We start from the raw sequence: 20,268 nt of genomic DNA on the forward strand, positions 1-20,268 counted from the left end.
GAGGGGGGGGAGGAAGAGGCCCCAAAAGAAAGCAGTTGTGTCACCGGAGGTATGCTATTTTGTCCTTTTTTGGTATAAATTGTTTTTCAAGAGCAACTTTATTTATTGCAGTATCAAAACATTAACATCGTGCATCACTGTATTCTAGTGAGGCAGCTGGTAAATTGGCAAGATCATGAGAGCTTTGGAGCAAGGTTTCTCAACCTCAGAACTCTTGACATGCTGACATGTTGGGCTGAGTAATTCTTTGTTGCGGGGGTGGTGGGGCTGCCTTGTGCATTGCAGGATGTTTTGTAGCATCCCCAGCCTTTACCCATGAGGTAGCAGTACCACCTTCCCAGATAGGACAAACAAAAATGGCCCCAGACATTGCCAGTCAGAGATGCGGTACAAAAATCATGCCAGGGAAGAGCCACTGTTTTAAGGCTAGAAAGAGCTGGGTTCAAATCCCAGCTCCACAGTTCACTGGCTGTATTATCTGAGGCAGGGAGGTTAAGCTTTCTTGAGATGCTATCCATATACTCAACTGCAGGGTTCAAAAGAATTAAAGATAATGTAGGTAAAACACCTGGTACATAGAAGGTGTTTAATTAATCAAATGTAATAATCATAGTTTGCATTTTCTGAGATTATTATGAGCCAAGTATTTTAGATTATTAAGCTCATTTAATCTTCAAAATAATTATCTAAAATAAATGCTATTACTCCCGTTTCTAGATGAGAGAACTGAGGCTTTCTAGAAAGTTTAAATAACTTACCCAAGGTTACTAGCTAGTTAATAGTAGAACTAAAGTTCAAGCCCCTTTCCTACTCCAAAGTGCATGCTTTTACCCTCTAAGCTGTACTGTAGAAGTCTAATTTTCAAAGGAATCTCTATACCACAGAGGTTCTACATGATGAAACGAGAGCATCTTTAATTATGTATGCCACTCTGTCACAAGAGAAGTGTTTTTGTTGTTTTCTATTAGCAAAAGAATGCAGATTGACTCGCTGTTGTTTGGAACTGTAAATCTTTTTTGTAGTGTTTCATGTCTTGATATTAAAAATTTATAAAATGTACCATATTTATTACATTTCTCAAAAGTATATACAGCAGTAGCTTAAAATCAAATTTTAATAATGGACAAACTTAGCCTACTACCCCAGAAACTTGTCACAGATATGTTGAAGGTGTACAGCTCCTTGCTGTTTCCTAGCTTTTCTTTCTTCTTTTTTTAAAGATACTGCTGGGTTATGTTTTATGTTATTTTGATCCAAGTTCAAAGTAATTGTTGTTTATTATACAATGGGAGTACAATGTAATGCTAGGAGCTGTGCAAGTTCCAAAGATGATACCAAGGGCACTGCGGTTCTTCCAACACTTACACTGTGTAATGTGCTTAACAGAAGAAAATGGAAGCAAAACATGAACAGCAGGCAACATTAAATAACCAAATCCCCACAGAGCTAATATGTAGGGAAAAAAACTAGCACCACATAAATGAGAGGCGACTTGGCTCGAACTAATGATCTGAACACAAGACCAGAGTCTTGGGTTTTGTTTTTTTTCCCTGACATGATGCTGTTCAAAAAAAAAACAAAGGCAAAAACAAAAAAACAAAAAAACTCCTTGAAGCAGTTTGAAACCCAAATGTCTTATGCGTATAGTATCATTTAGGCGTATGCTACTAAGCTAGTTCATTTTCACAAAAAGAGAGCCAGTATTAGGGAACATCTCATTTGAGGCTTACGAGGAAACATAATGCTGCCTCAGTGTTTCTGTGGGGTTTATTCTCCTTAGTTTTCGAAAGCTTTTATAGAATAATAACTTTTGTTTTAGATTGCTTTCTGAAGCTTACCTGAAGAAAAAAATTGGGAGTTTATCTTTAGGGTTTTCTTTTTATAGGTCATGTGGTTGAAAAGAACCTTTTGATCTTATTGGAAGTGATTTCTTTTTTCAAAATTTATAAAGGAAGAAAATAACCTTTTACCATATTTCTGGTTTGTCCTCATAATTCTATAACCTTTACAATTACGGGGCAGTATTTCAGCCAAGAATGGTGGATGGGTAGAATCCACTTACCTAGAAATGCAGTATGATTTTATGACTCAGAGAGTCCAGTCATTTCCAATTTTTGTCTCTGATTAGATTTTCCAAACTCTTCTTTATTATGTAATGGTCTTTGTGTAATGATCTGTGTAAGATACAGGAAATTGCTAAAGGCCCATTCCCATTATTTCAACCTTTCCACATTACTGAGGGAATTTTTGCATTTATTTGAATATGTACTATACCAAGGCAATTGTCAAAATGGCCTTCCTTTTCTCAATTTTTCAATAACTGCTACTATCGGTACATAGGCAATAGCAGCATTTTAATTAAACACATACTAATTACATTAGCCTGATGCATGTCTACTAGCGTCAAGAGCAATGGGGAATATTATGAAAGGCAATCAATCACCATTGTAAATAATTCAAATGGTAAAGTTCGAAGTAGAGGAAACCAATAACCAATATGCCACTAGCACAGGGTAATTTTCAATGGAAACTTTTTTGTACCTAAATGACCACAAAGCAAGAAAATATATACATGCCAGTAATGTTTTCATAAAAAATTAATTATACCGTCAATATATTTACATATTGAAATATATTTATAATCTTTAGCTCTTAAAATTTTTATTCCATCTTTTGCTCTCTTTGGAGTATTTACAAAGAGGACATTTTAAAATCCCCCTTTTCTTTGTACTCATCAACTATATTTCCATAGCTTCTTAGTCTTAGTTTGCCAGGATAGTCTCTGGCTCTGTTTGGATTTTTTGTCTCCCTGCATTTAGAACTCTGTGGGAAATAGTCCTTTTCCATGAAGGCCAAATCTAGAACTGGAAGTTACAGAACCTCAAAATGTAGAGATGTTACCAAAGGCCCTGCAGATGAAGACTTCAGTTTCAGTGACTCTAGAAACAGCTTTTTGAGCTAAACAGTACGATTGCAAGCATTGAATCCAGTTGTCTTTTCTTCATTAATGAGGAGACAGAGACCTGCCCAACTAATGAGTTTGTTAGTGACAATTTAGGACTTTGATGCAGTTCAGGGGACTCCTTCACTAATGCTCTTTGCATGACTTACAAACTGAAGCATTGTTACATAATTTTAGTTATCTGTCACCAGTGTGACTTTGAACTGTTAGGGGTAAAAGATTTTCCAAATGGCAAATCTTATCAACAACCTTTAACCTCTAGAGTCCTACACTTCATATTGTTCCCCATTTTGTCCACTCATTCAACAGTCTCAAAGGTGGTAACCTACTGAGGACAAGCACTCTTCATTTTAAAAAGGTCCTTGACATTCTATGGTGAGTTCCAAAAAGTGAGCTTTGGGAACTGCCTTAACAGTAGACTTTTAAGAAATTTTTTATCTTAAAGTTAAAAAGGAAATCTTAGGTTTTCATGCCCTAATGACCTACAAATTACAAATGAGCCTCTGAAAAAAAAAGTGTTTTCTGCCTGTACCTTATTCTTTCACTACTCTGTACCCTTTTTTCTTATTGTACACTGAATTTCATTTGGGTCTTGATTGCCTTCCACTGATTTTTAAATCCTGGATGTTGAAAAATATTGAATAAGAAAATCAGTATAAGATTATAAATGTTATTTCCTTATAACCACGTTTTTCCTTCCTTTTTTTTTCTCTCCCATGTAGACACAGCCTTTATATTGCATATCATGAAAATAGGTTACCAGTGTTTTCAGCATTATAGTATTACAAATCAAATATCCTAATATATATAAGTAATCATTATCCCAAAAAGGAAGTGTATACTTGGACCCTTTGCTTCACCAACCCCATTCTACCTGAGACTATAGGTTTTCCGCAAAGCCATGTTGAATATTTAGAGGGAAGATAAAAATAAAATAATTTCACATTCCATTTATTAATGTACCTTTCAGTAGACTAAAATTTTGTGAGTTTCTTTTTCTTTTTTTTAAAGATTTTTATTTATTTGACAGAAAGAGAGACAGCAAGAGGGAACACAAGCAGGGGGAGTGGGAGTGGGAGAAGCAGGCTTCCCGCCGAGCAGGGAGCCAGATGCCCCGCTCGATCCCAGGACCCTGGGATCATGACCTGAGCCGAAGGCAGACGCTAAATGGCTGAGCCACCCAGGCGCCCCTGTGAGTTTCTTTTAAAAGAAAGTATGAATAACTAAATTCAATGTGCTTCTTTTTGGAGATACTTATGTGATTGCCTGCATAGCCTGAGCAGTCCTTGTTCAATGGTATTGTTCAGGGACGTCTCAGCATCTTCATGTTGACTGTCTACTTCTTGTTTGCCTTGTTTAATAAAAGGTGCACATTGCCCGCTTTGATTCAGAAACTGTCAACACAATTGGAAAACTCATCAGATTCAGCAAGAGCAGAATAGTCTGCTACGTGCCCCAACTGAGCCTTATGTTGATTCTAGGCTGCTAAAAATTGCGGTGTCAATGACAAGGAACCAGTATGGTCTATTTAGAATAACCAGCCAGGTTTTAGATAATAAATTCTGACAGAATCTAATTCCTTCTACCTCTGCATGGAAATTATTACTGCAGTCATTTTCATATTTTTTCACTTTATTTTAATTTTCTTCTTGCATTTTTAAGTAAGGGTTTAACCTTGTATAACTCTTCTCCAAAGGATGACAGCCTACAGCTATCATAAACCAAACTGTTACAAAATTCTCTCTAGTTAATTATCACCCCTTCATATCCTAAAACAATAAACCTCAATTAGTCTTTTAGACAAAGCACCCCATATGCTTCTGGCTCCTTGTCAGTCCTTAACTAAGGAATCAGAAAATACCTATAAAATGAAGCTGCTCACAAAAGACATGTTTATGAAGATAAAGGTTAATATAGGTTTTCTCAAGTTGCCCATAAAATACAGCTTTTATAGATCACATATGTGACCATTGAAGCTCTATTTTTTGACTTGACAAAGCATTGTGCTAGATGCCAGAACCTCTGGGAAGAAGAAACAGTTGCTGCTCTTGATGGGTCCAGCTCGCCAAGCTGAAAGATCACAAGTGTTTTGTAATGGCCAGAGCAAAGGCCTGGACGCAGCCAGAGGTGAGGACTGAGAGCCAGGCTCAAGGCGAGCCGCCACAGAATTTCAGACGTGGGAGGAATGAGATCACAGCGCCACCTCAGGATTGTTTCCGCTGCACTGTGGGAGATGATTGGAGAAGGGAAAGGAAGACAAGTAGACTAGTTAGGAGGCTGTTATCAAAATGGGCAGGAAATCATTTGGAGGGAGAATTTAAAATGGAGCAGATTTAAAATATATGAAAGGAGTAGAATCAGCATGACTTCAGTTACTGTTGAGCATCAGGGAAGAGAGAGACCCAAATGACTCCTTGATCTCTGCCTTGAGTCACTGCAAGAACAGTGGTACCCTTTGCAAAGGACAGGAATCCCAAAGGAAGAATGGGGTAAGTTTTGAACAAAATAAATCTAAGGCGTCTGCATGACAACCTCATAGAGTTCTATGTCCTGTAGGTGATAGATCTAAACGTCTGCAGAGAAGGCTGAGCATGAGCTGCGGCTGTGGCCGGCACACGCGGGCAGGCGAGAAGGCAGCATGGGTGTACAAGAGAGTGAGAGAGGCTCAGGATCTAATTCTGGCACAAAGTCAGGGATCTGGCTCAAGATTCAGGACAGATGTTCACTACCACTACCATGATCCAGAGGCTATCAAGATGATAATATCAGTCTGTTTTTCAGGGAATTATTAGCTATGCAATACTGACCTAATCTGTTTATCAGTTTGAGCTTTGGCTTTCTTACCTATAAAATATGCATAACCATACTCACATAATAAGGGAATTTGGGACCTAAATAAAGTGAGCTAAGCCAGAGCGTGGCACATAATAAGCTCTCAAAGTTATATATGTTACTTGAATCTGAAACCAGAAAGCTCATAGGAAATTGAACTCATCATCACTCCAGCCCCAAAATTGTTTCTTCTCCTGTGACCTCTGTCTTTACTAGTTGACCAAGCCAAAAACCTGTCCTGCCACATCTAACCTTAAGCCTATCTTGTGTTTCTGCCAAATCAGTCCACCTCCTGTATACCACAGCCACTGCCCCCCTCTACTGAGGCCATCCTGATATCTTGCCTGGATCATTGCAAGCCTCATTCCTGGCCTCCTTCTCCTTCCAACATGCTCTCCACACTGAAGCTAGAGCAAGCTTCCCAAAGGCAAATCTAATGTCATTTACTTGCTAAAACCCTTTTCTCTTTGCAAAAAGTCATTTGTAGCATACAAAATCATTCATGATCCTAAGAAATATAATTTTTACTTAACCTCCCAGGCTTTGAACAATAATAGAGCCTTTGAAGGCTATATTCTAGCTGCACAAATCTGCTTTCATTCTCTGGTCAGGTCCCATCTCCTCCCTTCAACCTATCCAGTTGACCCTGCTAACTTTCTACATTTCCTGTGAGATCCAGCTCACCTCCACTGAGAAGGTTAGGTTAGGCAGTTCTTCCACATACCCCATAACTCCCTGTTCAACTTGGCATTTACAGGAGTCAAACTCCCCAGTCTTCTTCACTAGATTATATGTTTCCTAAAGACAGATACTTCTTACCCATTTGTTACCTCTTATACATAGCATGCCCAATAGTACATGTTATGAGAGACTATGGACTCTGAGAAACAAACTGAGGGTTCTAGAGGGGAGGGGGTGGGGGGATGGGTTAGCCTGGTGATGGGTATTAAAGAGGGCACGTACTGCATGGAGCACTGGGTGTTATACGCAAACAATGAATCATGGAACACTACATCAAAAACTAATGATGTAATGTATGTTGACTAACAACATAATAAAATAAAATTTTTTTAAAAAATAGTACATGTTAAATGGTTAATATATATCTCTTTGGATGAATAAATTTAAAAATCCATTAGAAGGATGTCTTTTAACCGTTTTGTGGATCATATTGCTTAAATCTCTTCTTTTGGCTCCCTCAAAGCTAGCATTTTTAGGAGTGCAATCTTGGGCAAGTTAAACCTCTCTCTATTTACATTCCTTGTCTGTAAGATAGGGATAACAATAGTACCTACCTCACAGGGTTATTATGAGGATTAAAAGAGTTGATACATGTAAATCATTTAGAACGGATACCTGGAAGTATCCAAGAGTTCTCACTAATAGCTGTTACTGTCACTGTTGTTACTGTTGTTACTATTATCCTACAAGGACCCTTTATGTATGACACCTGACATGATACAGGGCTCAACAAATTTTACAAAGTTACAAGTTAAAGAATTAAGGAAATGTAAAAGTCAGAGGTCAGCAAGAAGAAAAGGTCACTGTCCCCACAGAAAAGCATCCTGGGGCCAGAAACACCGCTGAACTCATTATGGGTAAAGGTTCCAGACAAGGGACCGCACTCTCCTTTTACAGGACAATTATGAGAGCAATTTTGTTAAAAGAGAATATGAACAACCCACTTGGCACAAAGCAGTCTGCATTAGGTGTTAATTATTTACAGGAGCTGTCTAGGAAAGTCAACTAAGGACCATGAAGCCACTGGGAAATAGTAACCCCTCTAGACAGGAGGAAGAAGCCACCAGTCTTACAGAAAGCTGAGTTTGAGTCCAGTCCTCCTCTCCTGGAGAATAGCAAGCCCCGGTCTCACTCATCATTGTCCAGGCAAACCAAAGTGAGATCATGAGATCATTTTGGAGAATGCTGCTTGATGCACCAATTTTTGATTAATACTTCTTTCCTTCAGAGGGGATTTCAAATGCTGCCATGCTCATAATTTGAATCCATCTTGGGTAGTTTAAAACTTCAGGTTTTCTAAGAATCTGCTGCTCTATCAAAACAAATCCAAAAATTTCTTCTAATAGCTTTGGTTTTGTTCAATAACATTTATTAATGTGTCAGGCACCATACTAAGTGATGAGAATGTAAAATCTACAGACATAATTCCTGCTTTCAAGTATGTATAGCCCTAGCGGAAAAGCAGATGAATAGTTACAATACAATGTAATAGATGAAATAATAGAAATGTGTACAAGACTCAGAAGCATTCAGAAATGACTCTGTTCAGGCTGAGATAAAATTTTGCAAACTATGAAGTAAATATGTGTTTGATTTACCCAGAAAATAAAATTTAAGATCCGAATAAAAACAATGAAGTCAAATTACCAGGTACTATGACAAAAGGTAACATGGAAATCACTCCTAAAATCCTGTTAATTGATATAAAATTGGAAAGGAGGATTTATCATGAGAACTGAAAAGCATTTCTGGGGAATGGTCAGAGAAGAAGTTTGGAAGCTACTGGAACTCAGTTTAAATGCTAGCTCTGCCATCTAGACTGTGTGAATTTAGGCAATTTTCCTAACCTCTCTGAGTCTAAATTTTTTTTCACTTAAGAATAAGGACAATAAGGGGCACCTTGGTGGCTCAGTCGGTTAAGCGTCCAACTCTTGATCTTAGCTTGGTCTTGAACTCAGGGTCATGAGTTCAAGTCCCAGGTTGGGCTCCACTTAAAAAAAAAAAAGAATAGGGATAATAACAACTATCATATTGAGTTATTTTAAGCAGTCAATGAAGAAAAAGATGCAAATCACCTAGCACATGATAGATACTCAATAAAAGCAGCTAATATTTTTTTCTCAAAATATAACCTCACTTGTCATCTATTTTATTCTATGCACTTATAATTAGGTAACTGTGGTAAATCAACTAGAGTGCTCTTATAGGGTAGGATTTTAAAGTCTTTTTATAATGGAATTCTATCCTATTTCTTAGCTACTTTTCAGAACTATCCACGGTAGTTTTGATGCTATACAAACATTTTACATATATCCTGTTTTACTAAAATGTGTTGCAAAAGGTCTTAAAATCCAAGCCTAGTTGGTAGCAAAAATAATCAAGAAACAGATAAGAAAAAATCCTGTTCAATAATGGGATAAAATGAATACAAAAATGCTAGTATCCTGACAGGTTAAATGTTCTGGTCACAAAGACACTGATGGGATTATGAGAAGTTCCCTATTACCAGAAAGCTAAAGCTTAGCAGTTAAGAGGTTCTTGTAGGCATATTATTGCTCCTTTTTGCAAACTGCCTCTAGCATGAATTATGGATATTTCAGAGTCCTGTCAAATAGTGTCAATTAAAAAAGAAATTAAGATGTGTTTTTCGAATTACAGAAAGTGTGTAGCTGATGCGACAATAAAGAGAGATCTCCGGTTAGCAATCTTAGCACTTGCATTTTTGTATTTCTATTGTTGATGGAGGACAGTGATGAGGTTGAGTTGTGCCTGTCTTTAACTATTAGTCTGTTCCTCAACTGCCCACCTCAAAAATGGGGAATGGAGCCTTTCCTTTTTCTTTCTCCCAGAGATGATATAAGAATAAAGGGTCACATGATGGGGCACCTGGGTGGCTCAGTTGGTTAAACATCTGACTCTTGGTGTCAGGTCGTGATCTCGAGGTCGTGAGATCGAGCCCCATGTCGGGCTCCACACTCAGCGCAGAGTCTTCTCCAGATTATCTCTCCTTTCCCTCTGCTTCTCTCCCCACTCATGCTCTCTCTTTCTCTCTATAAAATAAATAAATAAAATATTTAAAAAAAGATAAAGGACCACATGAATACTTTGAACACATCATAAAAAATAAGCTATATAAATTCAGAGTTGCATTATTGCATTATTGCAGTATACTATATTGCATTATTAGAGATTCCCAGGTGGGCCATATATGAAATAGATGACTTTCCTGCCTTATCTTATATATGATTTCCTGAGTTCAAAAAAAAAAAACACCTTGTTGTCATCATATTGTTACCCTTAGCTCGGCTTCTTATAGAGATTCCTTTCCCTAGAGCCTCTCTGTCCTATATAGTAACCACCAGCCACACATGGCTATTTAAATTTTAATGAATTAAAATGAACTAAAACACAAAATTCAGTTCCTCAGTCTTATTAGCCACATTTCAAGCACTCAACAGCCACATGTGACTACTTGCTGTCATGTTGGACAGAGAGAACAAAAAGTTCTATTGGAGAACGCTGGCCCCGAGGATGTGCAGGCTTGAACGATCCTGTTGCGCTATGGTCTTAGGCCAGCCACTGATAGCATTTGAAGGATTGAATGACCTTAGAAGTTCTGAGAGGACTTCATAATCACATCGGGGTCAGACTAAGGGAAAGGCAGAAGTAAGCAAAGAGAAATTAAATAGGCAATAAAGAAGGAAGAAGGAATGATAGCCAGCAAAAGAATACGTACTGACATTATTACAAAAGGATAAAAAATGACTCAGGAGTTCGGTGCTTCAACAGAGGTACAATTTTACTTAACACATTTGTCACATGTGGCTTGCGCAAAACGTATCAATCTTATGCTGACTTTCTGATGTCCTAATTGGGTTTTGAAACGTTCCAGCTAAATCACACAGGAACTATTTCTCGAAATCGTGATGAAACTTAACCTCCCTTCTGAATACCACATGTTTAAAAACATATTTCCCTCAAAGAGGTGTCAGCAGATATTAATGTAGATACTTGCAACTTTTGTATTTATCTTTGTTTGGGCTGCTTGTACCCACAAGTTTTCATGCTTACCAATATTTTGGCTTCTACTTCCTGTATAAAAAGGAATTATTGGGGTGCCTGGATGGCTCAGCCGTTAAGCGTCTGCCTTCGGCTCAGGTCATGATCCCAGGGTCCTGGGATCGAGCCCCATATTGGGCTCCCTGGTCAGCAAGAAGCCTGCTTCTCCCTCTCCCACTCCCCCTGCTTCTGTTCCCTCTCTCGCTGTGTCTCTCTCTCTGTCAAATAAATAAATAAAATCTTTAAAATAAAAAAGGAATTATAACTTAGCATATGTTGTGTTATTTGTCCCAAAAAGTAAGAGACTAACCTGTGTGTGTTTGCATTTAGGTCATTCTGTCCATTGAAGAAGGTTATAGACTTCCGGCTCCCATGGGCTGTCCAGCATCTCTACACCAGCTGATGCTTCATTGTTGGCAGAAGGAGAGAAATCACAGACCAAAATTTACTGACATTGTCAGCTTCCTTGACAAACTGATCCGCAATCCCAGTGCCCTTCACACCCTGGTGGAGGACATCCTTGTGTAAGATGCATACTGTTGATTTTTTTCTCCTCAACAGTTATTTCTTTCAGGCTATAGACAAGACTAACAGGTAGAGAGGAGAAAGTTTACCATCATAACTGTCTAGTTGTTGACCTTTTAGCATATTTTATACAAACCATGTTTTATTTATCAGCTGTGAAAAAAACAATGAACATTTTTAAATGGGTTTTTTGTCTTAAGAAAACAGATTCTCCTTTTGTTATCTCCGTATCTAATTTTTCTGAGTTACTTTCGTTGTATTTTTTTTCTTGTGGGGGTCTTTGGTATTTGTATATCCTTTCTTTATTTACTGATCCTGCCTTACCTCTGTAAGTAGGATTTGTGTGTATCTGTAGCTTTTTTAATTTTCTTGTCCATTCTATGTTCTGTCCCTCTATTTGAAATGACAAGCAAGACAGGGGCAATTTGCGAATCAGCCAGGAGTGAGGATGTTTCCTGCTGATATGATCATACCCAGCTGTTGTTACTTTCCATTTCTAAAACCAGAAAAAGACAGATGACAAGACAAGAAAATGAAGGCACTCATATACCATTTTATAAAAGTCAGTAGAGTTGAGAAGATCTACTCACCTCTCTCTAAAAAGCAATTATAAGAAGAGGAGAGTAGAAGGAAAAAAAAAACACTATTACCTATTTCTGAAAAAATTACATTTAAAATAGTATTGAATGGAGAATATATGTATTTAGGCCAAATTGGATTTAGAAATAACCAAAGCATCTCCAAAGCTCACTTTCCTAACTCAGGGGGCGGCCAAGAGAACATTCAGATGTTCAACTTTAGGTCACAGGTTCAAGTCAGTGCAGGGTTTTTGTGACAATAAGGCCAAAGGCTCTTCAAGGACTACCTAAGCAGGCCCTCAGTTCACTGCAGAGCACATAAGAGTTCACCTCTAAATCACTAATTGGCAGCCTCTGTAAAGTGAAGCCAAGCATGAAATAGCTAGAGATTAAACTATTACTCTAGCCCATCTTCCCTAAAGCAGTCCAACAGAGGAAGCAGTAAAGGGCGGCGGGGGCCAGCGGGGGGCGGGGGGGGACGACTTAGGATTTTATCATAAAAGGGCACCCAATGAAGGATTTTAAGCAAGAGAATGGCAGGATCATATTTGCATTTCTAAAAGATAGCTCTAGAGCTGATTTAGACTGAGTGCAAAACAAGGAACAAGACTAGAAACAGACAGTTGTATGTTTACAGAAACCCAAGCTAGAAAAGATTAGGGCCTAACTCATGAAATGGGAATAAGTTTGGGGTCAGGAGGTAAGAGGATGGATTTGTTCTCAGGCAAGGAGAACAATGTGTCTTGGTCATTGATTGAATATGGAGGGGGGAGGAGAGAAAAGAGTCAAGGATTCTGTCAAGTTACTTTCTTAGACAAGCTGGCTGATAATATTACCACTAAGAGAGAAGAAGGATAGGGTTTTGGAATAGAAATGAGACCATTTCAAGTAAGCTGAATTGAAGATAACTGTGGGGCAGGTAGGTGGAGATGTACAATAGGCAGTTATATTTGTAGGTTGAACCTCAGGTGGAAAGATCTGGGCTGAAGATTTGAAGATCATCAACATAGAGACTATAGCTGAAGATTCACACATAGTTGAGATGACCCATGGAGACTATAAGGTATGAAAATTAACAGAGGGAAAGAGGGAAGGGTGTTCTCTGGAACACCGAGATTTAAGAAATGAGCTGAAGGAGAGTACCCAAAGGAGACCAAGAAAGAAGAGCCAGACCGGTAATAACGGAAGTCGGGAAAGAGCAGTGTCATAGAAGCCAAAAATGGGGAGAGTTTCAAGGAGTGTAATGTCCAAGTCTTCACAAAGCTTCAGCAAGATAAAAAGTGAAGTGGGTCCATTGAATTTAGCAGCAAAGTGGTCAGGTATTTATGGGCAGCTTTAGCAAGAGCATTTGAATAAAAGTGTGTAAGACAGATTGCAATGGAGCAGCAGTAAATATGAGGTCAGAGAAAAGCAGTATAAAGTACTAAGAAGCCTGTCTTTGAAGGGAAAGAGGAGTAGTTAGAGAAAATGTTTCATGGTTTTTGTTTTTATGTTTTATTGAAGAGATGGGCATGCATTGACATTGAAGAGAAAGAGCTAATGCAGTGAGTGTGCGTTAATGGAAAAGAACTTTGGTTATCTATAAACTGAACTCATTTAATCTGAGCCTCTCATTGTGGTATAGGGTTAACGGACCCCACAGCCAGTGCCCATCAACAGAGCTCTCTAACTGTTCTATGGCTGTAGAAGCAGGCAGGTAAGAGCCTTCTTTTTGAAGAAAAGCAGATAAAACAATTTCTTCCCTGCTTTTTCAAGATTATGAATAGTTGGAAAATACTGATGAAGACTCTAAGATGAGAAAATGCCAAAAAGTCAAAATGATCTGGAGGTAAAGTCCAAATGATCCGGAGGTAAAGTGAACATGAGGGCTTGTGTCACAGGGCCAGAAGTGTGTGGTTTAATGGGATGTGCAGTCATCCTGTGGACAGGCCAGCAAACGGCAAGTTGGTGATGGCACCGCCCCGCACGGGCAAGAGTTGGGTACTTTATTTAAAGTGGGCAGTTTGATTCGACTCTGAAGTCTAATACCTGGGAGACCAAATGGAAGTTTCTGTGACTGATTTGCTATCCTTGTTTCTGACAAAGATCTATGTGCTAGTATTTTCTGCCTTTAATATACTTTTCTTGGAGAAACAAAGGGAAACAGAGTTCCATGGGTACCATGCCTGAACTGTTATCACCATTCTTATTTTCACAGCAGCCTGAGTGGGTTACCCCTGTCAACCCCTACACCTCCAATGCCATCCACCCACCCTGTCCCTGATCCCAGAGAACTGAGACTGTTTAAGGGGAAGAGACATGGTATGAAGGATAGCGATGTTAGCTGAAGAATGTGTGGTTTGTTTTATGCTTATAAAACTGTGGCACTGTCCATCCCCCATGTCCCAAAGCCCAGTCATCTGTCTTAGTGTGATGTTGGATTAAGGAAACATGACAGAGTAGAATTTCAATCTCTCCACCCATTTATCTCTCAAACAGGTAAAGGAGTTTAAGGGTATAATCCACAGCAACTCTGATTAAACTCACCTGTACTCTTATTAGACTCTCGAGTATCCCCAGCCTCCCAGGGTTCTCTCACACTTCTATACTGACATAACTCTCTCATCCACTAGGTCCCCATGGTTTTTATTCCACTCTAATTGCTTTTTTCTCAACAATTCATCTGAGGAGCTTTTATCCTTTCTCTTGACAGAATAGTAAAAGGGGAAGAAATTAAGGCAACCAAGGGGAAATGAGGAAAGCTGTGAAACCCACAGCTCAATAATTTTATACTAGCATATTGGAAATTTTATAAATCTTGTATCTGCAATTTCTCCTCTCAAAAGACAGAACACCCAATAGAAAAAAAAAAAAAATGTTGGTCAGAGAAAGCTTTCACTGGAGCAGCTGTTCCGAATAATGCTGATACTCTTGTGCCTGGCACACTCCCATGGGAATATTCAGAGCTCTGTGCAGTTCTTACCTTCTCTCCTACTCAAGAAAGTATGTGGATGTATAAGTGAACATAGCAATATTATAAGTATAATTTTAAATCTAACTGATTTTTTAAAAATTTGCAAAAGTACCTTATTAATATAGGTAATCACCCTTTCATAAATGAGAATTTCAAACTACATTCTACAATGTTGCCTTATAACCTCCCCTTTAAAGTATTTGTAGCTGTCACATGGTGCACAGCCCCTGGGAGAAAAGGCCCACTTGGAGACCAAGTCTATGTGGAGAATGGTATCAGGAGCAGGGCCTAGTCATGACCTTTGAAACACCTCTCACTCCCTTTCCCCTGACCCTCATGATAAATGCTATCGCTACTCTCAACCCCAAATCAAGCATATTCCCATGGAGTCCAGGGTTACATCTGAGGTGCAGTGGTTTAATAGCATAAAGTAGATTGATGACTATATGAGTGTTCCTTCACCCAGCCCGACCTTCCCCACCCCACCCACATTATTCTACACATTTATTCGCCAACCTCTTCAACTCTCACCCCTGACTCCTCCATACACTGCAGAACTAGGTTGAAGTCAGTTGGCCAATGCCTTTTTGGACAGTGCAACCATGTAATGGGAAAATAACACTTTTCTCCAGTCCCTGCTGTAGATCCCCAGCACTCACAAAAAATTTTTTACAGATTATGGGCTCTTTGATGACATCAGCTAAAAAAGTGGCATCCAGGGATGGGCAGCAGTTGACCAGATGGACCAGTCCATGACAGTCACTTGCTTCAGAAACTGTGCTTTGCGCAGGCCAAGACACTAGGAATATTCTCACTACCCAATGGGCCATAGTTAGGGATCTTAAAAAATTTTAGCTTTTAGGAACTGGAACCACCTCTTTCCTTAGTACACATAAATTTAATGTTGAACTTTCAAGTACTTGGCTACCAGTAATGTGTGAATCATGAAGGTAGGGAAAAGTTCAAACCAGTATCATAATTAAGAACCTCTGCATTAGACAACCACAAGTAAACTTTATAAGACTAAATGGTACTACCTCCTCCATCCAATTCAGAAAGCACCTATAATGCTGCCTTCTGAGGGCAATAACTTTCAACAGTTGGATATGAATTTTTCCATTCCTTTTGAGAAGATCTTGCTCAGTGCTGTCTAGGCTATGCATAATCAGCAGTTGCCTAGCTGTTTATACCAGGTCATAAACAACTTGTTTTAATTTCCATAACTAGAACTTCTAATGATATTTTCCATGAGAGAGAAATGAATGACTAGCCAAAATCAGTGTTGTAATTGATTGATTAGCAAAACTTTATAGAAGGAAGACAGAATATTAAATATTCTAATATAATACTGTTGTTAATACCAATACTAATACTGATAAAAATTCCAATATATGTATATCATCAATAATAACTATCACTGCCATTTGTTGAAAACCTACTGTGTTTCAGTTATTGTACTAGGCACTTTTATCTATAAGGTCATTTAATCCACACTATTATTATCCCCATCCCTCAGATAAGGCAAGAGAGACTTTGTCAAAGAGTAAAGCAAGTAATTAGTGGATCGGGCATTTTAACAAGGTCCACCCACTGGAAAGCCCTTGTTCTTTCCACCACACAATATACAATTATGCAAAATAGAAAGATTCTTCCCAATATGGCACTGTTTCAGAAATATGATTATAGGGAAAGTACATTTTTTTTTTTACATTCCTGCATAGATTTTCTCTGGACTAATCGGACTTCATAGATGGGGTATATTAAAATCCCAAGAAGAATTTGTAGTGGAGCACAGCCTGTTATTTTATGTTCTACTAAGCAAATACAAGGATGTAGAGTATATGCCCTCATTCATGGGAATAAGTAGCAAACTAGTCAATATATCCCCTCAACATCCTCCTACAATGTTCAGCCACTTGAAGAACATTACTTGAAAAAAAAAAAAAAAAAGAATGTAGTAACTACAACAAAATAGAGAAATGAGGAAAATATGGCAGCAACACAGCTCCAGATTTACATCCTCAGGCATTCTGTAGATTGAATTTTTCCAGTGTTGGCAAATATATGTTTTCCTTCTTTTCCTTGTTATGGTAACATTACTAATCATCACAACACGCTTTCCCACTGAGCCCAGATGCTGCCATAGCATCCTTTTTAAGACCATATTTTGACAACTATTGCCAATGAATTGTAGTTAGCATGCGATAAGAAATCCATTTCTGTCCCTATATTATTTTCTCACAACAATAGCCTTTCCTTGAGGTTCAGTGATCTATCACTCTGGCTATCGGAACAATGTGCTAGGTACTCAGAATTATGGGAGATTTTTAAGCAGTATTATTCCTACTCTGTGTCTATCCCTCCAAATGTTCAAACACATCTACAATTTTAAAATTTTCATTCCTTCCTACTTTCTGCTAGTTATTATCCTTATTATGAGAATTAAATAATCATATCAATTAAAAAAACTTGAAGACTTACTGAAAATAAAAGGCCGATGAAAAATAATTCATTCTCCCAGTTTAACACTGTGGAGAGTCCGATTGTTTGGAACCCTGAAATATTGCCCACAAGCATAAAATAGTCACAAAATATATGGCATGGTTCTATGCATTTGATATTTTATAGCATTTTGAGTAAAATTATACCTTAAAATTTTTAAAAGAATTCAAGATTCTTTTATTAATTTAACTCGTGTTCAAGTTTACTATCCAGCCTAACTGTAGAGAGGGCAATGTTTTCTTTTTTATCTGATTAAATAAATTCTTCCTTCAAAGTTTAGGTAGACGGTTTGTATGTTATTTATGGATTAACTAAATAGGGTGGTGTGTAATCCCTGAATTATGAGATCAGAAACGCATGTAAAAGCAGTGATACTGAATAAGTTGAATACTGCTGCTGTGGTTCTAGGTCCCTTCACCCTGGGCTACCTCATGCCACCTATAACTGCCTCTCTCTCCACTCTGAAACCTACAAAGGCAGGGATAAGCAAACACCATCAATAGGTACTTACTCTTCACTTCAAGGGAACTAAACGAAACTAGATCTTTCATCATGAGTCAGCCATTATGTCATGGACCAAACTTTTCTATAGAGAGTATTTAAGTCTAAATCATCACTTATTTCGGGCACCTGGGTGGCTCAGTTGGTTAAGCAACTGCCTTCAGCTCAGGTCATGATTCTGGAGTCCCGGGATCGAGTCCCACATCGGGCTCCCTGCTCAGCGGGGGGTCTGCTTCTCCCTCTGACCCTTCCCCTCTCATGCTCTCTGTCTCCCATTCTCTCTCTCAGATAAATAAATAAAATCTTTAAATAAATAAATAAATAAATAAATCATCACTTATTTAATAAATTCCTATAATACTTTCAGCATTGTGCTAAGGCCCACAGAAAATAGAAAGATATGTGAGATATGGTCCTTGCCATCAGGGAATTTTAACTTACACTTTTAAAAAAATTCTTCTGTCTTATGGATTTTTCCCAAAGAAGTAATTCAACTGAAGCAAAAAGATACATGCTATAAGACTGCATAGTCATCTGTAATAAAAGAATGTTGCTAGCCACCTAGGAGCCCAACTTCAGGAAATTAAAATTATTAAGCATCAATATGTAGAACATTATACACTCATTTGATTAATAGTTATGAAAACTACTAAAACATGCAAAGTATTAATAAATAACTGAAATATAGGCAATGTAAAACAGAATGGACCTAATCTGTGCAGTTCTGCTAACCATATATAAATGTAAGAGCTGTGGGTGGGGGGGAAGTTAAGTTAGAGTCGTAATAAGAGAAAAGCCTTTAAGCATGTGATGGCTTCATATTAAAACGGGATCTTACTTTGCAATAGTGTGTCTCAAAATATAACCTTTCTTGAATCATTTTTAATAAATCTATTATTATTATATTTGCATGATAAATATAAAACATGGAAAACTTTTGAGGATGAAAACCTTCTTGCTTTTTCCTGGCAGTTTTGGTATCTATTGCTTACCTATATAAGAACTTTCTAAATTAAAAGACTAGTACTGGGGCAGCTGGGTGGCTCAGTCAGTTAAGCGTCCGACTCTTGGTTTCAGCTCAGGTCATGATCTCAGGGTCCTGGGATCAAGCCCCACATAGGGCTCAGCACTCAGCAGAGAGTCTGCTGGAGCCTCTCTCTCTCTGCTCTTCCCCTGCAGGCATGCTCTCTCTCTAAAATAAATTAATGAATCCAAAAAAAGAAAAAGACTAGTACAATTGTGAACTCAAAGGGCTCATTAGAGTAAAAAATTATTGGCTCTATCATTGCTACTCATTTTTATGTAATTAGATGTATTACAAGTATATATTTATTGAACCTTAAACTGTGTCATTACCTATTCTACCTATACTCCAGCCCTCTTGACTATAATTTATACATTTAGAATTTCCTAACTTTACCCCTTCCTCATTTTTCTGAGGAAAGTAGTAGACCCTTGACCTTCTGTTCTACCATATGTACTTTTTTCAATGTGAGCTGCAGATTTTGCTGTAAAGACATTTCTCAGATGGGCAGCTCCCACTAATCACCAAATAGCAGAAATTTCTATGTGCTCAGCAAATAGCAGACTGCATTTATCATTCTACATGGTTGATAAGAAAGGGCATTTATTGTTTATTAGGTAATATTCCAGACAATTCATGTGAGGGTGATGGTACCCAGCCCTGGAAGCCAGAAAATAGCAGCATTTTTCAACTTCGTTACAAGATAAGGTGAAAGAAAAGTTATTGCCCAGTGGCTATGAACAATGAAGGGACCCTGACCTTACTAAATCAACTGCCAATGCAGTCATAGAAAGGCCAAAGAGTAACTAGATTATTAAAGATGTGTGGAGAGAAAGGGAATTATGGTATTGAAACATTCTGGGAGCAAATAGCGAATGCTTTTCAGCAGAGAAATAGGCCAGTTAAGTCATTTAGTATACACAGAATGTCCTTCCATGACCTTTCTCTACTAAGGACACAAATTAGCAAATTACATTTCCACTCACCGATTATATGAAATTGTGAAAGCTCGAGAGTTATTCCAGAGTTATCTCAGGAGAGGAAAGTGGAAGTCATCTGACAGTGTCTGTGCCTCAAGTACGGCATAGGAGTATGAGGGGAAAGTCACTTGAATACATTCTTTTAATCTTGTTCAGTCTCAACAAACTTCTTTGACAAGTAATTAAAGATATGGGAGCCAGCTTTTTTTAAATAGGACATTCAGTTTCCCAGCATGTGTGGCTTTATGTTAATAAAGCAATAAGGGTACCCTGGTCATTTTGATATTTTAACTTAGTGAATTTACTACAGCAGTATTTCTTAAACTACGTTTTTTTAAAATTTTATTATGTTATGTTAATCACCATACATTACATCATTAGTTTTTGATGTAGTGTTCCATGATTCATTGTTTGCATATAACACCGAGTGCTCCATTCAGTACGTGCCCTCTTTAATACCCATCACCAGGCTAACCCATCCCCCCACCCCCTTCCCTCCAGAACCCTCAGTTTATTTCTCAGAGTCCATAGTTTCTCATGGTTCGTCTCCCCCTCTGATTCCCCCCCTTCATTTTTCCCTTCCTGCTATCTTCTTCTTTTTTTTTTTTAAC

At 38.1% G+C, this 20,268-nt stretch overlaps 1 protein-coding gene across 13 annotated transcripts in view; it reads left to right on the forward strand.

Moving 5' to 3' along the window:
• Window positions 1-20,268, forward strand: part of EPHA6 (EPH receptor A6) — an 811,402-nt gene that overhangs the window by 782,215 nt on the left and 8,919 nt on the right. For 11 of the 13 annotated variants that reach the window (XR_004299778.1, XM_032406357.1, XM_032406358.1 and 8 more), the window contains 2 exons: window positions 10,925-11,118; window positions 13,322-13,393. Coding sequence is in view for 12 of the 13 variants with exons in the window: in XM_032406357.1 (XP_032262248.1) it covers window positions 10,925-11,118; window positions 13,322-13,393 (266 nt within the window). In the remaining variant the exon portion in view is untranslated. The remainder of the gene's footprint in view (window positions 1-10,924; window positions 11,119-13,321; window positions 13,394-20,268) is intronic. The other 2 variants (XM_032406359.1, XM_032406360.1) reach the window with 1 other exon arrangement.

This window comes from Phoca vitulina, unplaced genomic scaffold (assembly GCF_004348235.1).
Source record: "Phoca vitulina isolate PV1807 unplaced genomic scaffold, GSC_HSeal_1.0 scaffold8, whole genome shotgun sequence".
Lineage (NCBI taxonomy): Eukaryota > Metazoa > Chordata > Mammalia > Carnivora > Phocidae > Phoca > Phoca vitulina.